This window comes from Myxine glutinosa, chromosome 4 (assembly GCF_964187855.1).
Source record: "Myxine glutinosa chromosome 4, kmMyxGlut1.1, whole genome shotgun sequence".
In the NCBI taxonomy this organism is placed as follows: domain Eukaryota; kingdom Metazoa; phylum Chordata; class Myxini; order Myxiniformes; family Myxinidae; genus Myxine; species Myxine glutinosa.
The window spans coordinates 177,942,232-177,965,064 of record NC_136264.1 but is presented as its reverse complement, the minus strand read 5'-3'; the positions used below and the strand labels follow the sequence as shown (position 1 = coordinate 177,965,064).

Below are 22,833 nucleotides of genomic sequence, written 5' to 3'. Positions count from 1 at the left end.
AAAGATTGATGTGCTCCTGTGTCCCTCAATATCCTAACCGGTCTCCGGTTAATCGAGGCTCCATCCAGTGACACAAACCCCTCTGAAATAAATGGTTGGTAACCCTTTTGATGGCGATTTCTCACAATGGCCATTGCATTTGGAGTCGTAATAGTCGGACTCCGCTCTGGGTCTTCCCTTTTCATGCGGTAACAACTGGACATCAAGTGTCCAGGTTTCTTGCAAAAAGCGCAAGTAGGCCCGGAGGAAAAACTCGTGGTCTGCCTCGGGCCCCCCGAAATATAAGTTTGTCTTGGGCCCGCATCCCTCTGATTTCGAACAGGTGGGGTATCCGCGTTGTCCCCATAATCCTCTCGAGGCTGCCGCCATGTATTGTCGTTCTCTGCACCTGCTGTTCCCCACCTCCCCTGCGGAGATCTAGGCGAGGAGTTAGGTTCGTGGACCCCTATTCGGTGGGTTAAGGCATAATCATCTGCCATGGTGGCTGCGTCCCACAACTTTGGTACTTTCTTTTCCTGCAGGTACACTTTGATGTCCTCGTGGACACACTGCTGAAATTCCTCCACCAGGATCAAGTCACGCAATGTTTCGAAGTCTTTCCCGACTCCTTTTGACTCACACCACCGATCAAACATGTTTTCTTTCACTCTGGCAAACTCCACATGGGTCTCACTCTCCCTCTTCCTGGCATTCCTGAATTTTTGCCTGTAAGCTTCCGGAACCAACTCATAGGCTTTGAGGATGTGCTTCTTCAGTACCTCATAATCTGCACATTGGTCCATTGGTAGCGCCGAATAAATCTCTTGAGCTTTTCCCACCAGCACACTTTGCACTAGTATGGTCCAGGCCTCCTCCGGCCAGTTTAATTGTCGAGCCACTTTCTCAAAGTGTGGAAAAAATTTCGCGACTTCCTTTTCAATGAACGGTGGAACCAGCCTCACATGTCTGCCCACATCCCAGGTTTTCTGGTTAGGTGTCGACCCCGTCAGCAAGGGTGGTGCCTCTCCCCGTTCTCTCATTAACTCCAGCTCCTTGAATTTAATTTCCTGCCGAAGCTCCATGTCACGTTCCTTTAATTCCCTTTCTGCTTTTCTCTCCTCTGCTTCGAGTTCCCTTGCAGCTCTCCTCTCCTCTGCTTTTCTTCCTTCTAACCTTTCCTGAAGTTCTCGTTCCACTCTCCTTTCCTCTGCTTGTTTCTCTTCTCTCCTCTCTTCTGCTTTCCTTTCTTCTTCTGCTCTTTCCTTTTCTGCTTTCCTTTCTTCTTCTGCTCTTTCCTTTTCTGCTTTCCTTTCTTCTTCTGCTCTTTCCTTTTCTGCTTTCCTTTCTTCTTCTTTCATCCGTTCCTGGCTCCGTAATTGCAACTCCAGTTTCCGGAGCTCAACGTCTTCTGGTTCTTCGGGTAGCCACTCCCAGGCTAACTCGTCCCATGTTCCTAATCCCACCATAGATTGTATCACCGTGGCCTGCAACTCTGCCTTCCTCAAATTAGTTCGGACCTCCAAGTTAAAATGTTTGGCCAATTTCAAGAGGTCCGACTTTAGTAACGCTCGGAACTGTGCCTCACTCGGGGTTACCGCAAAGTTCTGTGCCACAAACGCCATGGTGCCTATCGTTAACACCTGTTAACCTTCACCCAATACTTTACCCCCAATTTCCCCAAAAATTTACCAATTAATACTTAATTAATAAATTTTAATTAATAAAAATATTATTTTATTATTTTATACAATTTTAGATCCCGGACGAGCCCCCAATTCTGTTACGTGGTCCCCTCGGTGACTACCTGGTCTCGGTGACCCCCGGACCGTGAGAGGAACTTCGCCAGACAGTGGTATTATATATGCGCTTTCGCAACGCAATCCCTAGGAATTCCACCCAAGAGAAAACTGATTTTCAATGATATATTTCAATGGTAATGATACCATACAATTTCAATGATACAATCAAGGATATATTCCCCGAGCAATCCACCATCCACAATTCACACTCAACAATCAATCCCCTAGATGATTAAGATGGCCATCTTACATACGTGTGTCCCCTTTTGTACTCACGACCCCCTTTGGTCTCTGTCCCTCACAATGTCTCTGGGCCCCTCCTGACCAAGATGATGGTCGGCTTCGCCGCACTCGGGCGGTTGAACGAACCCCGGGTGGACGTTTTTCCACCGGGCATGTATCGTACCGGGAACCAAGGTTGTAGCCCCCTCTTGGCCACGCGAAGCGGGTACTGTACAGCAGGCGAAAGCCACACGCCGCTTGCAACGCGTGTTAGGCCCCAACGTGCGACCCGTACGCGTCTTTGTAGACGGTGCCGCGAACGGTGCCAGACGCTGGGTCGGTGCACGGCCACACGGCAGCTTGACGTGTCCACCGGGCAGGTATCCGTCCCGGTAACTCCTCTCGCCAGACGGGCTCGGGGACGCCGCTTTTCCACACGGCTCAATATCGATCCCACCTCTTGTCGGAGCGGGGCGAGGAAGAAGAATCCTCGTCGCTTCTCTCGACCTCGTGTCTTTTCTTCTTCCGTTTCCGGTCTCTTTTTCCAGAAGGGCTCCTGACCCTCCAACCACAACAACCCTTAATCGACTACCCATTGATAAGCCAAGACCTGAATAGTAATTCACATACATTCCCATCAATATGTAACCCTCTTCAGATCATATATGTATGCTTGGAGCACCTGTCCGAACGTCAATTATACAATTATACATCTCTCAAAGTACATACATTGCATTCAGAAAGTATTTAGACCCCTTCACTTTTTTCACATTTTGTTATGTTGCAGCCTTATGCTGAAATCGTTTAGATTCATTTTTTTCCTCATCAATCTACACTCAATACCCCATAATGACAAAGAGAAAACAGGATTTTAGAAAGTTTTGCAAATTTATTAAAATGAAAAAACTGAAATATCGCATTGACATAAGAATTCAGACCCTTAACTCAGTACTTAGTTGAAGCACCTTTGGCAGCGATTACAGCCTCGAGTTTTCTTGGGTATGACGCGACAAGCTTTGCACACCTGGATTTGGGGTTTTCTGCCATTCTTCTCTGCAGATCCTCTCAAGCTCTGTCAGGTTGGATGGAGACCATTGGTGGACAGCCATTTTCAGGTCTCTCCAGAGATGTTCGATTGGGTTCAAGTCAGGGCTCTGGCTGGGCCACTCAAGGACCTTCACAGAGTTGTCCTTAAGCCACTCCTGCATTGTCTTGGCTGTGTGCTTAGGGTCATTGTCCTGTTGGAAGGTGAACCTTCGGCCCAGTCTGAGGTCCTGAGCACTCTGTTTCAGGTTTTCATTAAGGATATCTCTGTACTTTGCTCCATTCATTGTTCCCTCAACCCTGACCAGTCCCCCAGTCCATGCTGCTGAAAAACACCCCCACAGTATGATGCTGCCACCACCATGCTTCACCGTTGGGATAGTATTGGGCAGGTGATGAGCGGTGCCTGGTTTCCTCCAGACATGACACTTAGAAATGAGGCCAAACAGTTCAATCTTGGTTTCATCAGACCACAGAATCTTGTTTCTCACAGTCTGAGAGTCCTTTAGGTGCTCTTTTGCAAACTCCAAGCAGGCTTTCATGTGTCTTTCACTGAGGAGAGGCTTCCGTCTGGCCACTCTGCCATAAAGCCTCGATCGGTGGAGTGTTGCAGTGATGGTTGTCCTTCTGGAAGTTTCTCCCATCTCCACACAGGATCTCTGGAGCTCAGCCAGAGTGACAATCGGATTATTGGTCACCTCTCTCACCAAGGCCCTTCTCCCCCGATTGCTCAGTTTGGCCGGGCGGCCAGCTCTAGGAAGAGTCCTGGTTGTTTCAAACTTCTTCCATTTAATAATTATGGAGGCTACTGTGCTCTTGGGAACCTTCAATGCATCAGAAATGTTTTTGTAGGCTTCCCCAGATCTGTCCCTCGACACAATCCTGTCTCTGAGCTCTGCAGGCAGTTCCTTCGACCTCATGGCTTGGTTTTTGCTCTGATATGTATTGTCAGCTGTGAGACCTTATATAGACAGGAGTGTGCCTTTCCAAATCATGTCCAGTCAATTGAATTTACCACAGGTGGACTCCAATCAAGGTGTAGAAACATCTCAAAGATGATCAAGAGAAATGGGAGGCACCTGAGCTAAATTTCAAGTGTCATAGCAAAGGGTATGAATACTTATGTGAATGTGATATTTCAGTTTTTCCTTTTTAATAAATTTGCAAAACTTTCTAAAATCCTGTTTTCTCTTTGTAATTATGGGGCATTGAGTGTAGATTGATGAGGGAAAAATGAATTTAAACAATTTCATCACAAGGCTGCAACATAACAAAATGTGAAAAAATTGAAGGGGTCTGAATACTTTCTGAATGCACTGTATATCGGGATGTGGGGGCATGTAGGGCTGCCGCTGTCCCAAAGCCAAATGGTAACCACCATGAGGTAAATAACACCAAAGCTTTTCAATGTCTAATACTTCCTGAAACCACCGATGGGAAAAGCTCACTCAGTCAGAGCAGCGTCAAGTATCCCCCACTCCTGCCCCTCTCCGGGCAGCGCTGGATAACCCCTGACATTATTCATATACAGACTTGGCATTTAATATGGAATATTTTTTTTGTAGGGGTGAACTTACTTTTCAAGATGTCTTAGAACCAAAAGTTCATTGGAATTATGTTGAAATTATTCTAGATTTTGTTAATGTGACCTTCAAAAGAAACAAAAACCACATTTGATATTTCGAAACAAATAAATTGATCCTTGAAAGTGATGTAAACTGATATCGAACTCAATTCATGGACAGTACTGTGTTAAACTTCTGTACGTTTTCCAGAAGTATCTCTTTATTTTGCACATTAGCCAAAAAAATTTTTTAACAAAAACAAAAGTTAAATTATGACTGGGATTACGGACAGTAAAATTACAATTCAGTACTTCGTGTAACCCCCACAAGCATTCAGGAGAGCACGTACACGTTGAGGCAGGCTGTTCACGAGATTTGCCAAGGTTTGGACAGGAATCGCTTGCCATGCAGTGACAATAGCCTGCTGCAATTCACGCACAGAGGTCGGCTGCTGGTCCAAGTTGTCGATTTGACGCGTTAATTCTGCCCACAAGTTCTCTATCGGATTCATATCTGGGGACATGGCAGGCCACTCCATATGCTCTACACCACGGTCAGCAAGAAAGTGTTGGATCATGCAAGCATGATGAGGCCGTGCATTGTCATCTTGGAAGACAAAGTTTCCTCGAAAGGCTGCACGAGCAAATGGAAGCAATGTTTCTTCCAGAATGGCTCTGTACTTGAACTGGTTCAGGTTTCCATTCAGAACATCCAGGCCAGTTTTGCCCCCTGCATGAAAAGCAGCCCAAACGGTCACCCCACCACCTCCAGCTTGTACTCTTGGCACTATACAATCTTTGTTGTAGGCTTCATGCACTTGTCTGCACACTCGGACGCGGCCATCTTGACGATAGACCAGAAATCTAGACTTTTCACTGAAGATCACGTGATTCCAGTGTCCTGGCTGCCATTGACGGTGCTCTCTGGCCCACTGCAATCGGCGCTGGTGGTGTTGTCTGGTCGGGCGTGGCTTTCTCAGGGGACGCCTGGCACAATAGCCTGCTTGAACCAGTCGTTGGTTGACTAGCCTTCTGGATACAGGCACATTTGTCAGTTGCTGCCATTCAGCCCTAAGCCGATTAGCTGACTTGGTACAGCCATTGCGGACTAGCCGGTGCAGCTGGCGATCATCCCTCCTTGTGGTTCTGCAGGGACGTCCTGGCCTCGGTATTGGAGTAGGGACACCCCTCTGAGCATTTCGTTTCAGGATCTTTGACACCTGACCTTGAGTGATGCCATACTGCCGAGCAATAGCATGCTGTTTCATGCCATGATTTCGTAAAGCCACCACTCCATGACAAACAGCATTGTCGAGTTGACGGACCATCTCCAGAGGAAGCGGCAATAACTTTTGGAGACGTGCAGCAGTTGTTTTCCACTAATACAGAACGCAACAACCCTTGTATACCCGACTGTGAAGCCACTCATCAAATGCACCTGTCCGTACATTTTGCCACGCCGCCTGTGATATAATCCTGTTGTTGACTTCTTGCTGCGACAGACAATCAGTGACATGGTTCTTTTAACAAATAAATCACCAAAGTGTAAAAGAAACTCACCAGATTGATATACTGAGTTAAGAAAGTAAACCCAAGTCAAGAAAAAAAATATATTCCATATTAAATGCCAAGTCTGTATAACAAGAAACTATTGTGCTCAATGACTTAGCCTTACATCCTTCCGAGGTCGGCAAAATGGATACCAGCTTACTTGGATGAATGAGCCATTTGAGTGTCCTGTGTAGGAGTGGCGACCCATCCAGGATTGTGCCCAATGGCCGAGGAAACGACTTATGCAGCCCTATGCATCTGAAGATGCAAAAAGGAGTCGTCATCATCATCATAGTGTTCAATGAAGTATATGTGAGAAATTTGAGATTTTTTTTCTTTCTTTACTTATCATCCATTTTTAAATCTATGATAAGTAGTGCTCTCTTGGACCTTTTTATCCCCCGTTGGACTTAGTCCAAAACAGGTGTTTATGGATTGGGTCTCATCCATCCGTCCATCCACAACAATATCTTGGAGATTGTATGGACCGATTTTGTTCATACTTGGCACAAAGACAAAGACAAAGACATTACTTGATTGTATCCATATGCACATCATTTTGTTTCATGATGCGATCAAAGATGGCCGACTGGCGGCCATTTTAGTTGTAAAAAAACCTGATATTGAACACATCCTCAACCATTTATCGGACATGCATTTACCGATCTTGTTGAAACTTGGCATACGATAATTAATGATGCGTTACATATGCACGTCATTTTATTTCGAGATCAGGTCTAAGATGGCCGAGTGGCGGCCATTTTGTTACTTAAACGTCTCCCCAACCATTTATTGACATGCATGGACCGATTTCGTTCAAACTTGGCACAAAGACAATACGTACATGAGAGTATACATATGCAGAAGATTTTTTTGGGTAATCTGACCAAAGATGGCCGACTGACGGCTTTTAACTCCATTAAAAAAAAAAAAAAAAAAAAAACATTTTATTATGACATTTTACGTCTTTTTCGACTTGTTACCTTTGTATCAACTCTCAAGACTTGCATTACTGTGAATGAGATCAAGGATTTTGGGCTCTTGGGATATCTTTACGCTTCAGTCTAAACAAATTGATGAATACCATCTAGCAGATCAGGCGCAGCCAGCAGCACCATTCAATGACCCTGTGGCGGACACAAAAGCCCACTGGCGTGGTGACATCATTCCACGCACCAAGTGGGCGGTGGCCACGCCCGAGGGGTAGGCGTGGCCTCATGATATACACCGGGCGACCAGCCCGGAGGAGTTCAGTGTTACAGTGTAGTCTTACAATAAAGACGTTTATATGTTACCGCTTGTCCGCTTCCTCCTTGCTCACAAGCAGCGCGCGTAACGCCGCGCTTTACTGGTGACCCTCGACGTTGGATCTGCCGGAGCGATCCTTCCACACGCGACGCCATCGCCATGGCCGCCTTCGTCAAACTTCCGGAATTTTGGGAGGCTCAGGCCGAAGTCTGGTTCGTCCAGGCCGAAGCCCAATTTCAGCTTCGGCACCTCACCGGCGATGACACGCGCTAATGCCACGTCGTCGCCTCCCTCGGGCCCGGCACGGCCGCTCGAGTAGTGTCCGTCCTTCGCCACCCACCGGACGGCCACAAGTACGAGGCACTCAAGCGGCTACTCCTAGCCACGTTCAGCCTCACGGACGACGCACGGGCCGACCGCCTCCTGGATCTCCCCGAGCTCGGTGAGACGCGCCCGTCGGTCCGAATGGACCATATGCTGTCACTGTTGGGCGACGAAGCCCCCGGTTCGCTATTCCGGGCGCTTTTCCGTCGCCAACTTCCAGCGCAGGTTCGCCTCGCGTTGGCCGGGACCGGGCTAACGGAACCCCGAGCATTGGCGGCCGAGGCGGACAAGTACTTCGCCGCTTCGGACATGCGGGCGAGCGTTGGCGTGGCCGTCACGGCCTTCGACGCTGATGTTCCACAGCATCATCTTCTACAGCACGCTGAAGTTCAGCAGCATGCTGATACGCACCTCGTGAACGCCGCCACGCCCCGCCCACCGCCGCGGCGAAAACCGCCACCGCGGGGAAACCCGTCGACTCCACCGGCCTGGCGGAGCCAGCCGCGCTCCTCCAGCTCCACCACCTGGTGCTGGTTCCACGCCAAGTTCGGCCACGAAGCTCGGCGGTGTCATCCGCCGTGCTCCTTCAACGGGTCGGGAAATGCCCGGGCCGGCGCTCAATTGTGGCGATGAGCGCCGGCCGTTCGAGCAGCCTGCTGTTCATAACGGACACCTTCTCCGGGCGCCGTTACCTGTGCGACACGGGAGCGCAGGTGAGTGTCATTCCCGCCGGCACGTCAGACAAGCACGCCGCGGGTGGGGGCCCCGCGCTGCTTGCCGCGAACGGGACGCCCATCCGTACGTACGGAAAACGCTGCCTCTCTCTGCGGTTTGGAGGGCAGGTTTTCCGATGGACGTTCGTCACCGCCAACGTGCCCATGGCACTGCTTGGCGCGGACTTCCTGTGCGCTAATGGGCTCCTGGTCGACGTCAAGCGCAGACGGCTTGTCCAGGCCGAGACGTTCAGCTCGCTCGCGTGTGCGTTGCCCAGCTCAACGAGCGGCTTGCCAACCGGCTTGCCGAACGATTCGGTTCCGGCCACGTTGGTCTGTACGCTTCCGGCAGCGGACGCATTCACCCGCCTCCTCGCCGGCTTCCCGGCCCTCACGCGGCCCACCTTCTCGGCGGGGGCCGTCAAGCACGGGGTGGCCCATCACATCCCCACCGTCGGGCCACCGGTCTACGCCCGGGCACGCCGCCTCGAGCCGACGAAGCTGGCGGTGGCAAAAGCGGAGTTCGCTACCCTGGAGCGACTCGGCATCGTTCGGCGCTCAGAGAGCGCTTGGGCGTCGCCGCTGCACATCGTGCCGAAGCCCGGCGGGGGATGGCGACCGTGCGGGGACTATCGCCGTCTCAATGACGCCACGACTCCCGACCGCTACCCCGTCCCCCACATTCAGGACTTTTCCGCCCGTTTGGCGGGCAGGTCCTTCTTCTCGAAGGTGGACCTCATACGCGGCTACCATCAGGTCCCCGTCAGGCCGGAGGACGTCCCGAAGACGGCGGTCATCACGCCATTCGGACTCTTCGAGTTCCTGCGCATGCCCTTCGGTCTGAAGAATGCGGCTCAGGCGTTCCAGCGACTGATGGACAGCGTCCTGCGCGACTTGGATTTTGTCTACGTCTACCTGGACGATATCCTCGTCGCCAGCGCGTCCCGCGAAGAGCACCTACGCCACCTCCGCACGCTCTTCGAACGCCTGGGCCAGCATGGCCTGATTGTGAACCCCGCAAAGTGCCGGTTCGGCGCCGCCACAATCGATTTTCTGGGGCACCGTGTCACCAGGCACGGCGCCGTCCCCCTGCCGGCCAAGGTGGAGGCGGTGAAGGGGTTTCCGCGCCCCCGCACGATCAGAGGGCTGCAGGAGTTCCTGGGCATGGTGAACTTTTACCATCGGTTCCTGCCCCGTATCGCCCAGCTCCTGCGCCCCCTGCACGAAGCTCTCCGAGGTAAGCCGGGCAAAGGCGACGTTACCTGGACCGAGCAGATGGACACGGCGTTCACGGGCGCGAAGCTTGCCTTGGCTAACGCCACCATGCTCGCGCACCCGGCGCCCGATGCACCGATCGCCCTCACCACCGATACCTCGGACTACGCGGTGGGCGCGGTGCACGAGCAATGGGTGCGTGGAGCTTGGCAACCGCTGGCGTTCTTTAGCCGGCAGCTTCGCCCGCCCGAACGCCGTTACAGTACCTTCGACCGCGAGTTGCTCGGACTTCACTTGGCGGTCAGGCACTTCCGCCATCTGCTCGAGGGCCGGGCGTTCACTGCCTTCGTCGACCACAAGCCGCTGATCTTCGCGATGGGCAAGGTCACCGAGCCGTGGTCGGCCCGGCAGCAGCGTCACCTCTCGGCCGTGTCCGAGTACACGACGGACATCCAGCACGTCGCGGGGAAGGACAACCCGGTGGCGGATTGCCTTTCCCGGGCCGTCGCCCACGCAGTCCACCTCGGCATCGACTATGCCCGGATGGCAGCGGACCAGGCCGCTGATCCCGACGTCCAGGCCTTGCGGACCGCCGTCACGGGCCTCCGCGTCACCGAGGTGCCGTTCGACGGCGCGGGCGCGGCCCTCTTGTGTGACGTCTCCCTCGGGCGTCCTCGCCCCATTGTGCCCGCGGGCTGGCAGCGCCAGGTGTTTGACGCCATCCACGGCCTGTCCCACCCGGGCGCGAGGGCCTCCCAAAGGCTGATCGCCGACAAGTTCGTCTGGCATGGCCTCCGGAAGGCCGTCCGCGGCTGGGCCAGGACGTGCCTCGCGTGCCAGCGCGCCAAGGTGCACCGGCACACCCAGGCCCCGTTGGCCCCGTTCACGGTGCCGGAACGCCGGTTTGACCACGTCCACGTGGACCTGGTGGGACCTCTGCCCCCCTCGCGGGGTTTCACCTACGTCCTCACCATGGTGGACCGCACCACCCGGTGGCCGGAGGCCGTGCCCTTGGCGTCGACAACGGCGGCCGATGTCGCGCAGGCTTTCATCGCCACCTGGGTCGCCCGGTTCGGCGCCCCCTCAGACATCTCATCCGACCGCGGCCCCCAGTTCACCTCGGAGCTCTGGGGGGCGGTTGCGCAGGGGCTCGGGGTCCGGCTGCACCGAACCACGGCCTACCACCCCCAGGCTAACGGCCTGTGTGAGCGATTTCACCGCTCATTGAAGGCCGCGCTCCGGGCCACCCTCCGTGACGGCGGCTGGATCGACAGGCTCCCCTGGGTCCTGCTGGGCCTCCGGACGGCGCCCAAGGAGGACCTGCGCGCATCCGCGGCAGAGTTGGTCTTCGGGCAACCGCTGCGGGTGCCGGGCGAGTTCCTCCCCGACTCCACGGCACCATGGTCCGCGGCACAGCAGCGCTCCGCTCTGCAAGAGACCGCCCAGAGGTTCGCCCCGGTGCCAACGGCATGCCACGGGCACCCACCGACGCACGTCGCCCCGGAGCTTCGCACGGCGGAGTACGTCTTCGTCCGCCACGATGCCCATCGGACACCACTGCGGCCCCCGTACGACGGGCCTTTCCGCGTGCTGGAGACCGGGGTGAAGCACTTCACCCTGGACATCGGCGGTACTCCTGACCGCGTTTCGGTAGACCGCCTCAAGCCGGCCCACCTCGATGTGGACCATCCACCGCCAGTGGCTCGACCCCCACGTCGGGGCCGCCCTCCTGCGGGCGGACCCCCGGCACCGCCCAGCCCCGCCGCCACGGCGCCCCCCGGTCCTGCACCCATCCCAGGGGCAGCCAGGGGCATCCCACCTGGTATCCCTGCACCCCGGACGCCGCCGATCGCCAGGGGGCGCTTTGGCCGGGTCATTCGTCTGCCCCGCAAACTGGCCCTCCAGGTGCGCGGGAATTCTGGGGGGGCGCGTGTGGCGGACACAAAAGCCCACTGGCGTGGTGACATCATTCCACGCACCAAGTGGGCGGTGGCCACGCCCGAGGGGTAGGCGTGGCCTCATGATATACACCGGGCGACCAGCCCAGAGGAGTTCAGTGTTACAGTGTAGTCTTACAATAAAGACGTTTATATGTTACCGCTTGTCCGCTTCCTCCTTGCTCACAAGCAGCGCGCGTAACGCCGCGCTTTAACCCATTAATTTTTCACTTTCAGACACCCAGGCCTGTTCATACAAGAATGGTGGATGTGAGCACTTCTGCACTGACGAACCTGGCAGCCTTACCAAGTGTTGGTGTGCTCCTGGGTATCGTCTTCAAGTTAACGGCACCTGTGAGCCCAAAGGTGCGAGCACAGTGCCAATGTATTGGGTACATCGTTCTGTATCTTCTTCAACCTCTTTCTACTTTACTGAGTCTGAACTTACTTCCTCCCTCTAGTTTATGGTGATTACCCTGCGCTCGCGAAGCAAAAAGCAGGGTTACGCAATTGGTTGCATACCTGCGTACATGTGGTGTATGTGCGCATGTGTGGCATACGTGTGGCATGTCTGCATTTTTAAAATTCATTTTCTCGGCAACCGTTAGTTTTTTTTTTACCATGGGAGCGCCTCCGCCTGTATAATTTTTTTATTCATAATTATGACGTCATAGGTCACGTGGTAGTGACGCCATCTTGGAAAAATGTTACACCTCTATATGTCCCAAACCGCTCAATGGAAAAAGTTGAAACAAGGCTCATTGTCAAGCACTCCCCATGGGGAATAAGATATGTTGATGATGATATCATTGTTGCCTTCATTATGATGTCATAATTCAACAAATACAACGCTATATCTGATAAGTATGAAAAAAAAAATCCTCTGCAATTGTTAGTCTGGCGGATACGAAATTTTCATAATATGAGCAGCTACTCCTGTATCATTTTTAAAATGATAATTGTGATGTCCTAGGTCACGTGCTACACGCGCCATTTTGTAAAAACCGAAAAATGTTGCACCTTTATATCTCCAAAACCGCTCCATGGGAAAAAATTGAAATGTGGCTCATTGTAAAGAATTCCGCATGGTAGTCAGGTTCACTATGTTTTTTCGTTCAAAATCATGGTAGATTAGCAAACCTATACATTTTTGAAACGTTATTACATCGAAAATCTGAAAATCAATGTTTACATTTGCGGTGATACCTGTATGGCCGCCATTTTGGATTTTCAAAATGGCCGCCATAAAAATACATATTTTGCTCTATTTCTGCCTCTAATTACCCTAAAAACTTTTTAAAATATACTAAGCCTATGTTTTCAGGTACAAGGAATCCATTGGTGACATAATCAGACTTCTGACTGTAACAGTTCTTTCTTTTTTCAGGAAATATGCATCCAGGGAGCAGCCATTGATACAAAAAAAATTCCGTTAATATATTTATTTTACATATTAACTATCTTGGTGGAGGTGTTTATGGTGGTTGTTCTTCTTGTGTATTTTCAGTGCATAACTCATCATGAGTGAAGATCCTGATGGAAGCAAGTTGTCTTTGGGCACGTCCAAGGAGTCTGTAGACTGGAAACTGTGCATCATTTGCCAGGAGAAAAACACTAACAAAGGGACAGTTGTTCTAAATCCCAGGACAGAATCCTACCAGAAGTTACTGGACATAGTGGCCGACAGAGCCAGCCTACAGGATGGAGAATATGTTGCTATCCAAAGACGTCTCCAGGACTGCACAAAACAAACGATGCTCGAAGCGAAAACAACGTGGCATCGAAGCTGCTATTCTGACGCCACTAATCAGATATCCTTGCAGCGCGCCAGGGAACGCTTTGAACATTCCATGTCCACAGGAAGGTATGCTGTCAAAAAACGTGGCCATAAGAGAACAAGCTCAGAAATGGAAGCAAACACACCAACCACATCAACGACATTCACACGATCTGCAACAGAACCTTTGTCGAAAGATCAATGTTTCTTCTGTCAAGTGGATGACGGCCAGCGTCTCTTCACTGTCCGAACCGGAAACTCTGGGAATGCACTTAGGCAAGCGATACAAATTACCCAAGACCCGGTGCTGATGACAAGGTTAAACAATGCGATCTCACCAAGTGATGCCCATGCAATCGATGTGAGATACCACAAGCTGTGCTGGACGAATCATGTGTTTCGTGTCCTCAGGGATGATGTCAGAAACCAAGCCAGGCCCACGACGGCAGACCTACCAATGCAGATGCCATGCTTGATTGAGTTGATCAATATTGTAGACATTCAAACTCAAAAAAAAGCGTATCTTCCCATGGATGCCATTGAGACAACATACATCTCGATGCTGGGAGGTAGTGATGAGGCAGAGAAGCACACACCGACGTTGACCCGACAATGGCTGAAGGACAAGATGCTCTCAGAGTTGCCAAGTGTAACGTCTGTGAGACAGAAAGACTCCTTAAAACAGAAAACCAGAGAAAAACGACGACAAGGCAAAGACCCTGTTCAATACCAGATTGCGGATGATACAAACATCAAACATATACCAATGGGCCGCTTCCTATCTCATGAAAAGACGAAAGCTGATCTAACAGTGTACCTTGCTGAGGCAACACTCAAGTATAACGCAAACTCTCCAAAGTTAATCATCACGTCAGCAGCAGGCCACACTAGAAGCAACCGGAGCATGCAGTTTGACGCAAACAACCATGAGGAAGCTGACACACTGATGATCAGCTTAGCAGCGGCAGCATCACAACGTTGTCCCGAAGCACAGTTAGTCTTCTTCACCCCGGATACAGACGTCCTGGTTCTAGCTATTGCAGCCTATGACAAGCTCTGCAAAAACACATCGATGACGATGGTATCAGGAACCGTGGAGGTAGGGCCAATGTGGAGAGCGCTAGGAAGAGAAAAGGCAACAGCATTACCTATATTCCACGCATTTACTGGAGCAGACAATGTTGGTCGATTCTCAGGAGTGGGTAAAACGAAGTGGTTTCAACACTACATCAAGGCTGAAAGGGACGTAGTCAGAGCACTGATGAAACTACCGGAGGATGGTGACCTAACGCATGAGGTATTACAAACATTGGCCAGCTTTGTATGCTTAGCGTATTGCCCAAAAGGTATTCAGATCGCAAGTATTCCTGACCTAAGATGGCATCTGTTTTGCAAACATCTGGCAGAAAGTAACAAGTTGCCTCCAACAACTGGTGCACTTGAGGAGCACATTGAACGTGTGCGAGTACAGAGTAGAGTTTGGTGCCAAGCCACTGTCATGTGGCAACAGCTGCTTGACCCACTCAAACATGGCTACCATCAGGACGAGAAAGGCCATATACTCCCTATCACCACCAAGGTTCTACCAGCTCCACAGCCCATTGTCGAGTTAGTCAGATGTCAATGTAAAGCCAATTGCTCAACCCAGCGGTGCTCATGCAGAAGAAATGACTTAACTTGCACCGACCTTTGCTTGTGTGGAACGGACTGTGAAAACGATGCGGACTATATTGTCGGATACGACACACAGGACAGTGATGACGAACTCTAAATGGCATATTCTGTAATCGTGTATGTTTGATGCCATTGACTGCCTGTGTATATTTTGTCATTGACTGCCTGCGTAGATGTGAAGTTATACTGACTGCATGTGTATATATGATTTTGCTGACTGCCTGTGTATGTTTGGTGATATGAATTATTGTGACACATTTTGATGTTATTATCTGCCTGTACAAAATGATAACATGTATTTGATTATGCAACTTATCGCGAATATAAAGACAGTATTTTGCAATTCAAAACCTTTGATTCGTGTCTTACCATTCCCCATAGCACTAATTTGATACTTTCATTGGATTCCTTGTCCCTGAAAATATAGGTTTAGTATATTTTTAAAAGTTTTTAGGGTAATTAGAGGCAGAAATATAACAAAATATGTATTTTACAGTGGCCATTTTGAAAATCCAAAATGGCCGCCATACAGGTATCTCTCCAAATATAAACATTGATTTTTAGTTTCCTTATGCTATAACCTTTCCAAAAATGTATAGGTTTGCTAATCTACCATGATTTTGAACGAAATATAATTTATTGACATAGTGAACCTGACTATGGGGAATAAATGTCGTTAACAATGACGTCATTGGTGCCTTAATTATGATGTCATAATTCCACTGGAACAACACTTAGTTTGATCAGTTTAAAATTTATTGAGCATGATCTTTGCAATAATTATTTTAGAGAATATAAATTTATGATGTAATTGCTCACGTGGTCTGGCAGCCATATTGGATCAAAGAAAAAAACCGTTCAAAAACAGAAGAGTTGGCTCGCAACAAGATTACTGCACAGGTTAGGTTTTCTATGAATACCATCTAGTTTTGAATGTTATCAATCATCAAACCAGTTGACCTTACATAGTCTATGTGAGTACTAATCCAAACTTATATTTAAAAGCAAACTTGAGTAACTTGTCGAAGTTGCTGGGAGATTGATTTGCAAGTTGTTTTGCACTTGAGCTTTATCAAATCACAAGGGACTTGAATCTTCACCTTATAGATTTTAAATGTTCATAAAACTTTTCCATCTCTCGTCTCCCTGGATGTAGAGGAGTTTCCTTGTGGGTTGTTACGGGTGAACAAGAACACACGAGGTGAAAGCAGGCAGATGTTTGTGCCTCGAATTGTGCGAGGCAACCATTGTTTGCCTGGTCACTGTCCCTGGCAGGTGGGTCTATGTTAACCTATTGCATTTATTAGCCTTGCCCATTCTCAAAGATATGGGAGAGACTATTGTAATCAGTCAGTGTTATAGATTGCTCATTGTCAGATCTATAATAATCCATATACACCGACACTTTAAATTGGAACGAGATTGTCTAATTTAACCATATCAAGTGAATAATGCGCCAATTCTGTACGCAATCTATGGGCACAGCAAATTTTGTTTCAATATCACAATTGTACATTTTGCACCGCACTTCAAACCACAGACTCAATAAACATGTCTTTGTGGCCTTTGGTACAGTCTAATTTAACCATAGCATTATTATATCTGATCTAACCATGAGTTGATTTTATATATCTTGAATGTGGATGATGTCCAAGTTAGCCGCACCCATTCCTGATGGTCCATACACAGATCTACTTAATCTGTATCATCACGTCACATGCACACAGCTTTGTGCAGCAATAAAATAGCAGTGTTACATGTGTGGAGTACAGTCTAGTACTCCAGTTAGTAAAGTGGAAGGCTGTAGCATGGACTGTGTGCTAGCGTAGGATCGTTTATCAACTCGTTCCGCTCAGTGGGAGATGGGGTTTTGCAATCAAGGTTTAATAATTTGCATATTGGGTCACTTAATTGGTTCACCAATTAAAAGCTTGATCTTTTAAATCAAGCGACCTTGAAAGAGAGGGGAGGAGTTTTAAGAGGGGCGTCATCAAAGGAGAGAGAGAGAGGAGGAAGAGGAGTTTCATTTCATCCCTCAGCGCTCCTGGGAGCCTGGTGTTGGCTTAGCGGTTAGGGTGCCGGCTTGGGATCCTCGGATCCTGGGTTCGAATCCCGGTCGATCGCTGAATTAACACCAGGGGAGTTGACTCAGCCTGTCATCCTTCTGAGGTCGGCAAATTGAGTACCAGTTCACTGGTAATTCCCTGTGTGTCGCAAGACGCGACCAACAGGGTTGGTGGCAGGAAGGGCATCCGGCCATAAAACATTGCTTCAAAAAGGGGATCACGGTGCCAGAAAAAGGCCAACCCCCGCACTGCGGGGAAAAAAATGGCGTCTAAAGGTGGTTCCTTAGCGCTCCTGGGAAGGATGGTTTTTGGATCGCCACATCTGTAGTTTGTCTCCTGCTCGTCTCACCTGGTCGTGTGCCTGTTCATTTGTTCCATTGACCGCTTCGTCGACGAAGGCCACAAGAGCAAAGGCCTCACCCGGTTCTCATTTCCCCTCTCCATCTGTGTTTGAGTCTGCCAATTGTTTTGTTTTTAGATCAAAAGGTCAAAGGTCAAGGTTGCATAAAATCATCAATTTTCATCCGATTGACTTGAAATTTGAGCAGTGTTTGCATATTGGATCATTGAAGCCTATTTTTAAAGACTATATACAAAGGCTATATAAAAGGCGATTTTTTTTTTTTTTACGTCAGGTCGTAAAAAAACTGCTATTTTTTAGCTGTTTTTGTCATGTTTAGCATACAGAAGTAGAAGGCTGAATACAAAGCAGATGAGGACAGGCTTTGCATTCTCAGATGCTTTTTAGTTTTTACTTGTAAAAAGGACTTAATGTTTATTCTTCATGTGGTTTTGTATGTCATAGGAAGGTTGTGTTGTGTGTGACAGAGAAGTTTGCTAGGCTAAACGTGCCACGTGATCTGTTCTTCCAGTCTGAATCGGCAAGGACCAGGCAAAGAAAGGTAAAGTGACGCTGAGAGGACAATTACAGTCACGTGAAAAAGTAAGTACACCCCATGTAAAGTTTTGACTTTTTCAACATATTTCAACATACAGCTATTTGATCTTCATTTCAACAATATTGATCGATAAAGGTGATATAATATAACAAATATCATGAAACATTTAGATTTTGTAGTCCATTGTATAATTTAAATAAACATAAATGCAAATTTCGTATGTTGAAAAAGTAAGTACACCTCTATATTTATCACAACTTCAAATACCTAAAATTAGAATCAGGTGCACCAGCTCAGGTGGAAATGATTAGAACATCATGAGAGAGGATCTTGGAGAAACCTGTCTTATTTAAACCTCAGACATTTATTTTGGTTTGCTCTTTGTTGTTTAAGTGTGCGGTGTCACCATGCCGAGATCAAAAGAGGTCTCTGAGGCCTTCAGAAAGAAGGTTATAGATGCCTACGAGTCTGGGAAGGGATTTAAAAAGATCTCGAAACAATTTGAAATCAATCATTCGACTGTCCGGAAGATCATCTACAAGTGGAGAAGATTCCAAACAACTGCCAACTTGTTCAGGCCAGGCCGCCCCAGCAAGTTCAGCCCGAGAGCAGACCGCAAGATGCTGAAATAGGTCTCTAAGAACCCCAGAATGTCATCACGGGACCTACAGGTAGCTCTTGCCACTGTTGATGTCAAAGTGCACGAGTCTACCATTAGAAAGAGGCTGCACAAATTTGATCGACATGGGAGGTGTGCCAGGAGGAAACCTTTGCTGTCCAGAAAGAACATCAGGGCAAGACTAAAGTTTGCCAATGAACACCTAGGTAAAGACCAGCACTTCTGGAACAATGTGCTCTGGACAGATGAGTCAAAGGTAGAGCTATTTGGCCACAGTACCAGAAGACATGTTTGGCAAAAACCAAAGACAGCATTTGACCACAAGAACCTGATACCAACTGTAAAGCATGGAGGTGGAAATATTATGGTTTGGGGCAGCTTTGCTGCATCAGGGCCTGGGCAGCTCACCATCATAGAATCCACTATGAATTCTTCATTGTACCACAGGGTGCTTGAGGATAATGTGAGGCCATCTGTCGGAAAGTTGAAGCTCAACCGAAGGTGGACCTTGCAACATGACAATGACCCTAAACATACCAGCAAATCCACCAAGGAATGGCTGAAAAGAAAGAAATGGAGGGTTCTGGAATGGCCAAGTCAAAGCCCGGATTTAAATCCCATCGAGATGTTGTGGGGGGATTTTAAACGAGCTGTGCATGCAAGAAACCCCTCAAACATCGCACGGCTGAAATAATTCTGCATGGAGGAGTGGGCAAAAATTTCTCCCAGTCGATGTCAGAGACTGGTAGACAGTTATAAGAAACGCCTACTTGAGGTTGTTTCTGCCAAAGGGGGCAATACCACCTATTAGAGCCAAGGGTGTACTTACTTTTTCCACATGCGAAATTTGCATTTATGTTTATTTAAATTATACAATGGACTACAAAATGTAAATGTTTCATGATATTTGTTATATTATATCACCTTTATCTATCAATATTGTTGAAATGAAGATCAAATAGTTGTATGTTGAAATATGTTGAAAAAGTCAAAACATTACATGGGGTGTACCTACTTTTTCACGTGACTGTAGTATGAGGTTGCCGCAGTTTGGGACAAGATAAAGTTCGCTCCTTTAAACACAACCCACCCCATGCCCTCCCTTCTCCACCATCTCTCCAGCATAGGCTTGGGTCTGTGGACATAAGGCTACTGCCAGTAGCAGCAAAATTGTCACCCAGGGCAGGGCCCTCGATGGGACCCTCACACTGCTGCAATAATGAAGCGTGTTATTGGCCAGACCCACTGGCAAGGAGGGAAGCGCTGCAATTGGCTGGTGCTGCTGCCCTTGTCCTGATTGGGCTGGCAATGGGAAGGTGCTGTCTCAGTGGCTGCACGTCACGTGAGGAACAAGAGGAGTTTGAAGAGGGGCTATTTAATCACCTGAGAAGTGACTTTCTTTCTCTGTATCTCTTGGGATTTCTGTTGGTGTTGGAGCTCTGCCCTTTTGCCAGGGACGCTTGGCTAGGCCGCAACAATCTCTGCCCACTACGGGCTCCATTCTGTTCTGCTCTTTGAACTGTACTCTTGTGGACATTTGAGCTTTGAACAATTCTTAACTAGAACGGCACTTGGGAGTGCTTAACAGTTTGTTTTGCATCCTACTGATAGGCCAGTTCTGGATCAAGACCTTAACCCAAATCTCATGGACTCATTCCTGTCACCTACCCAACTCAACCAGCAAGTTTTGGCATAATCCGTCCATTGCTTATTGAAATATCACGCCATACCGCATATCGTTTTGGCCCTCGTGTTGCTTGTTTCAGAATAAATGGCTTCTCCTTGGGGATATAAGTTAGGTTAAAATCCTGATGGTCAGCATGGGGTTAGTTCATGCTCAAAATAAGACCACTCACCTCTGCTTGGGGGAACGATCACCTCCAAATTGGCTTAACAGTTCACCACCATCTCTTATCTTCTCCCATCCAAAACCTTAATCTTTTCTACCCCTGTTAATTCACCCCAGATCCACTTTTCTGAAATACCAACTTCTTTCCTGGAAGTCCTAGTAGTGTCCATGTGTTTCATACCTCTCCCACCTCCCCCCAAGCCCTCTTCCTCCCACAGATCTCCCGATGTCCCTGCTCTCAAATGTTGTCCTTGTGTGCTTCCCCCTCTCTCCCCATCATGTCTCGCCCTCCCTTTATTTGCTCTTAGGTTTGTCACACACACACATTTGTACGTTTGTTTGTTTGTTTTTGTCATTAATGTTAGCTCTTACACGAGCCTCGATCTTGTACACAGAAAAAAAAAAGTTCCACTCAAAAATAGTGAGGGTCGGTCTTGCTCAGTGTCTGGTTATGTGAAAGGGGTCACCTGGACGATACTCAAGCGAAGCTCTGGATTGTTATATGGTCATTCCTGTTCGCTAGAAGCATTTCCCTTCCATGCATTTCTATTTTAAGAGATTATATTTCACTATTTTAACATTTCTGATGTTTTGTCGAGAGTTTGACATGCGTGTCCCACCAGGCATTGCTCGCCAAGCGCCACAATGGTCAGCCGTTCTGTGGCGGTGCACTGGTGAACGAGCGCTGGGTGCTCACGGCTGATCATTGTATCCGTGATGGTGACCATCGCTCGCTTATGGCTGACTACTTGATTCTGGGTAATGATCCTCCCAATTTACTTCTGCGTATGAAGTGCAGAATCATCCTCAACAACTGTCTTTGCCTGCCTTGGTGTACCGTTTGTTATTGACAATGTCAAGTTCTTCCTTTCAGCTTTATATTTCTGTCCCTGTTTTTGTCTGTCTTTTGTATTTTCTGCCCCAGTTTTTATCTCCACAGTATTGAAAAAGATACTTGAATTATGTAGAAAGTATTCTTACGTTTGTAGGGGGTGGGAGAGAGGGGGTAGAGCTCACCTTAGAGCAGTTAGAAATGTATAGCTTAGCATGCTCCGCATTCGGGTAGTTTGGTCATTTCGATGAATTACGTTGGGAAATGTTAGCTTAAGAATTATGCTCTTTAAATGTACATCATTCTAAGGGTGATGCATTATTCAATAAATAGCCAGGGTTTAAACGTGAAGGAACTGTATGTAAAAACTTCTGTAAACTAGGGGTGGGGCACCAGTAAGGCTTCGAAAGAGAGGGGATGAGTTTTAAGAGGGGCGTCATCAAAGGAGAGAGAGGAGGAAGAGGGGTTTCATTTCATCACTTAGCGCTCCTGCGAAGGATGGTTTTCGGATCGCCACATCTGTAGTTTGTCTCCTGCTTATGTGCGTGTTCATCTGTTTCATTGACTGCTTCATCGACGAATGCCACTAGAGCTAAGGCCTCACCCGGTTCTCATTTCCCCTCTCCATCCATGTTTGGATCTCTGACCATGGCTGCTCTCCGACCATGAGAACTGCAACGTCATTGTTGACTGGCCATCCCCTTCCCTCCCCCTTCCCCCTCCCCCCTCCATCCCCCCCTCCCCTCCATCCCCCCTTCCCTTCCCCCTCCACCCTACCCCCTCCACCCTACCCCCTCCCCTTCCCCCCTCCCCTTGGCGTCAGGAAGGGCATCCGGCCATAAAAAAAACATTGCCTCAAACAGGGAACCATGATTGTCATGGGGACCGCAAGGCTAACCCCCGCCCTAGCGGGAAAAATGGCCTTAAAACGATCATTCATTCATTCATTCATCCATGTTTGGATCTGGTGTGGACACCTTAGATTTCCTTAGTTCCATCGTGAATAATTATTTACTTAATGTGAATCCATGTTCCCCCTTTTCCCCCCCCCCTCGTCCTGCCGTCATTCCCCGTCGCCATGTTCTATTTTCCCCTGTTATTTGTGGTTGGGAATCAACCCCGTCAAGATCAGAATTAAGGATCTTGTGAGATTTTTGCGATTCTCGTGCACATGAAGCCGCCATTAATTGAATGCAGTCTAAGGGAGTAAAAAGCCAGTTCGGTCCATTTCTCCGGCTGTCGGCATTAACAGACTGCTGGACATGACAGTATGACTGAATTAAGATCCATTAGAAATGAAAAGTATCCTGCATCACCTATAGTTTATGACTTCCATACTGGTTACATCCCAAAAATACTTGTAATTGAGTCGATTGGCAGTTAATATTTTGATTACAAATTACAGAACATGTGCAGTGCCTTCAGAAAGCATTCACACCCCTTGACATTTTCACTTTTTTTTTGTCACTGATCTACACAAAATACCCCATAATGACAAAGCGTAAACATGTTTTTAGATCT

The 22,833-nt window shown here is 48.6% G+C and overlaps 1 protein-coding gene across 2 annotated transcripts in view; it reads left to right on the top strand.

Moving 5' to 3' along the window:
• The window catches only part of LOC137425520 (coagulation factor VII-like), a 36,333-nt gene extending 14,987 nt beyond the window's left edge, over nt 1-21,346 (top strand). The window contains exons 5-8 of one of the 2 annotated variants that reach the window (XM_068114037.2): nt 11,834-11,962; nt 15,879-15,947; nt 16,204-16,322; nt 21,104-21,346. In XM_068114037.2, the coding sequence (XP_067970138.2) occupies nt 11,834-11,962; nt 15,879-15,947; nt 16,204-16,322; nt 21,104-21,331 (545 nt within the window). In that variant the 3' untranslated portion in view covers nt 21,332-21,346. The remainder of the gene's footprint in view (nt 1-11,833; nt 11,963-15,878; nt 15,948-16,203; nt 16,323-21,103) is intronic. The other variant, XM_068114038.2, reaches the window with a different exon arrangement.
• Nucleotides 21,347-22,833: the final 1,487 nt, after the last annotated feature.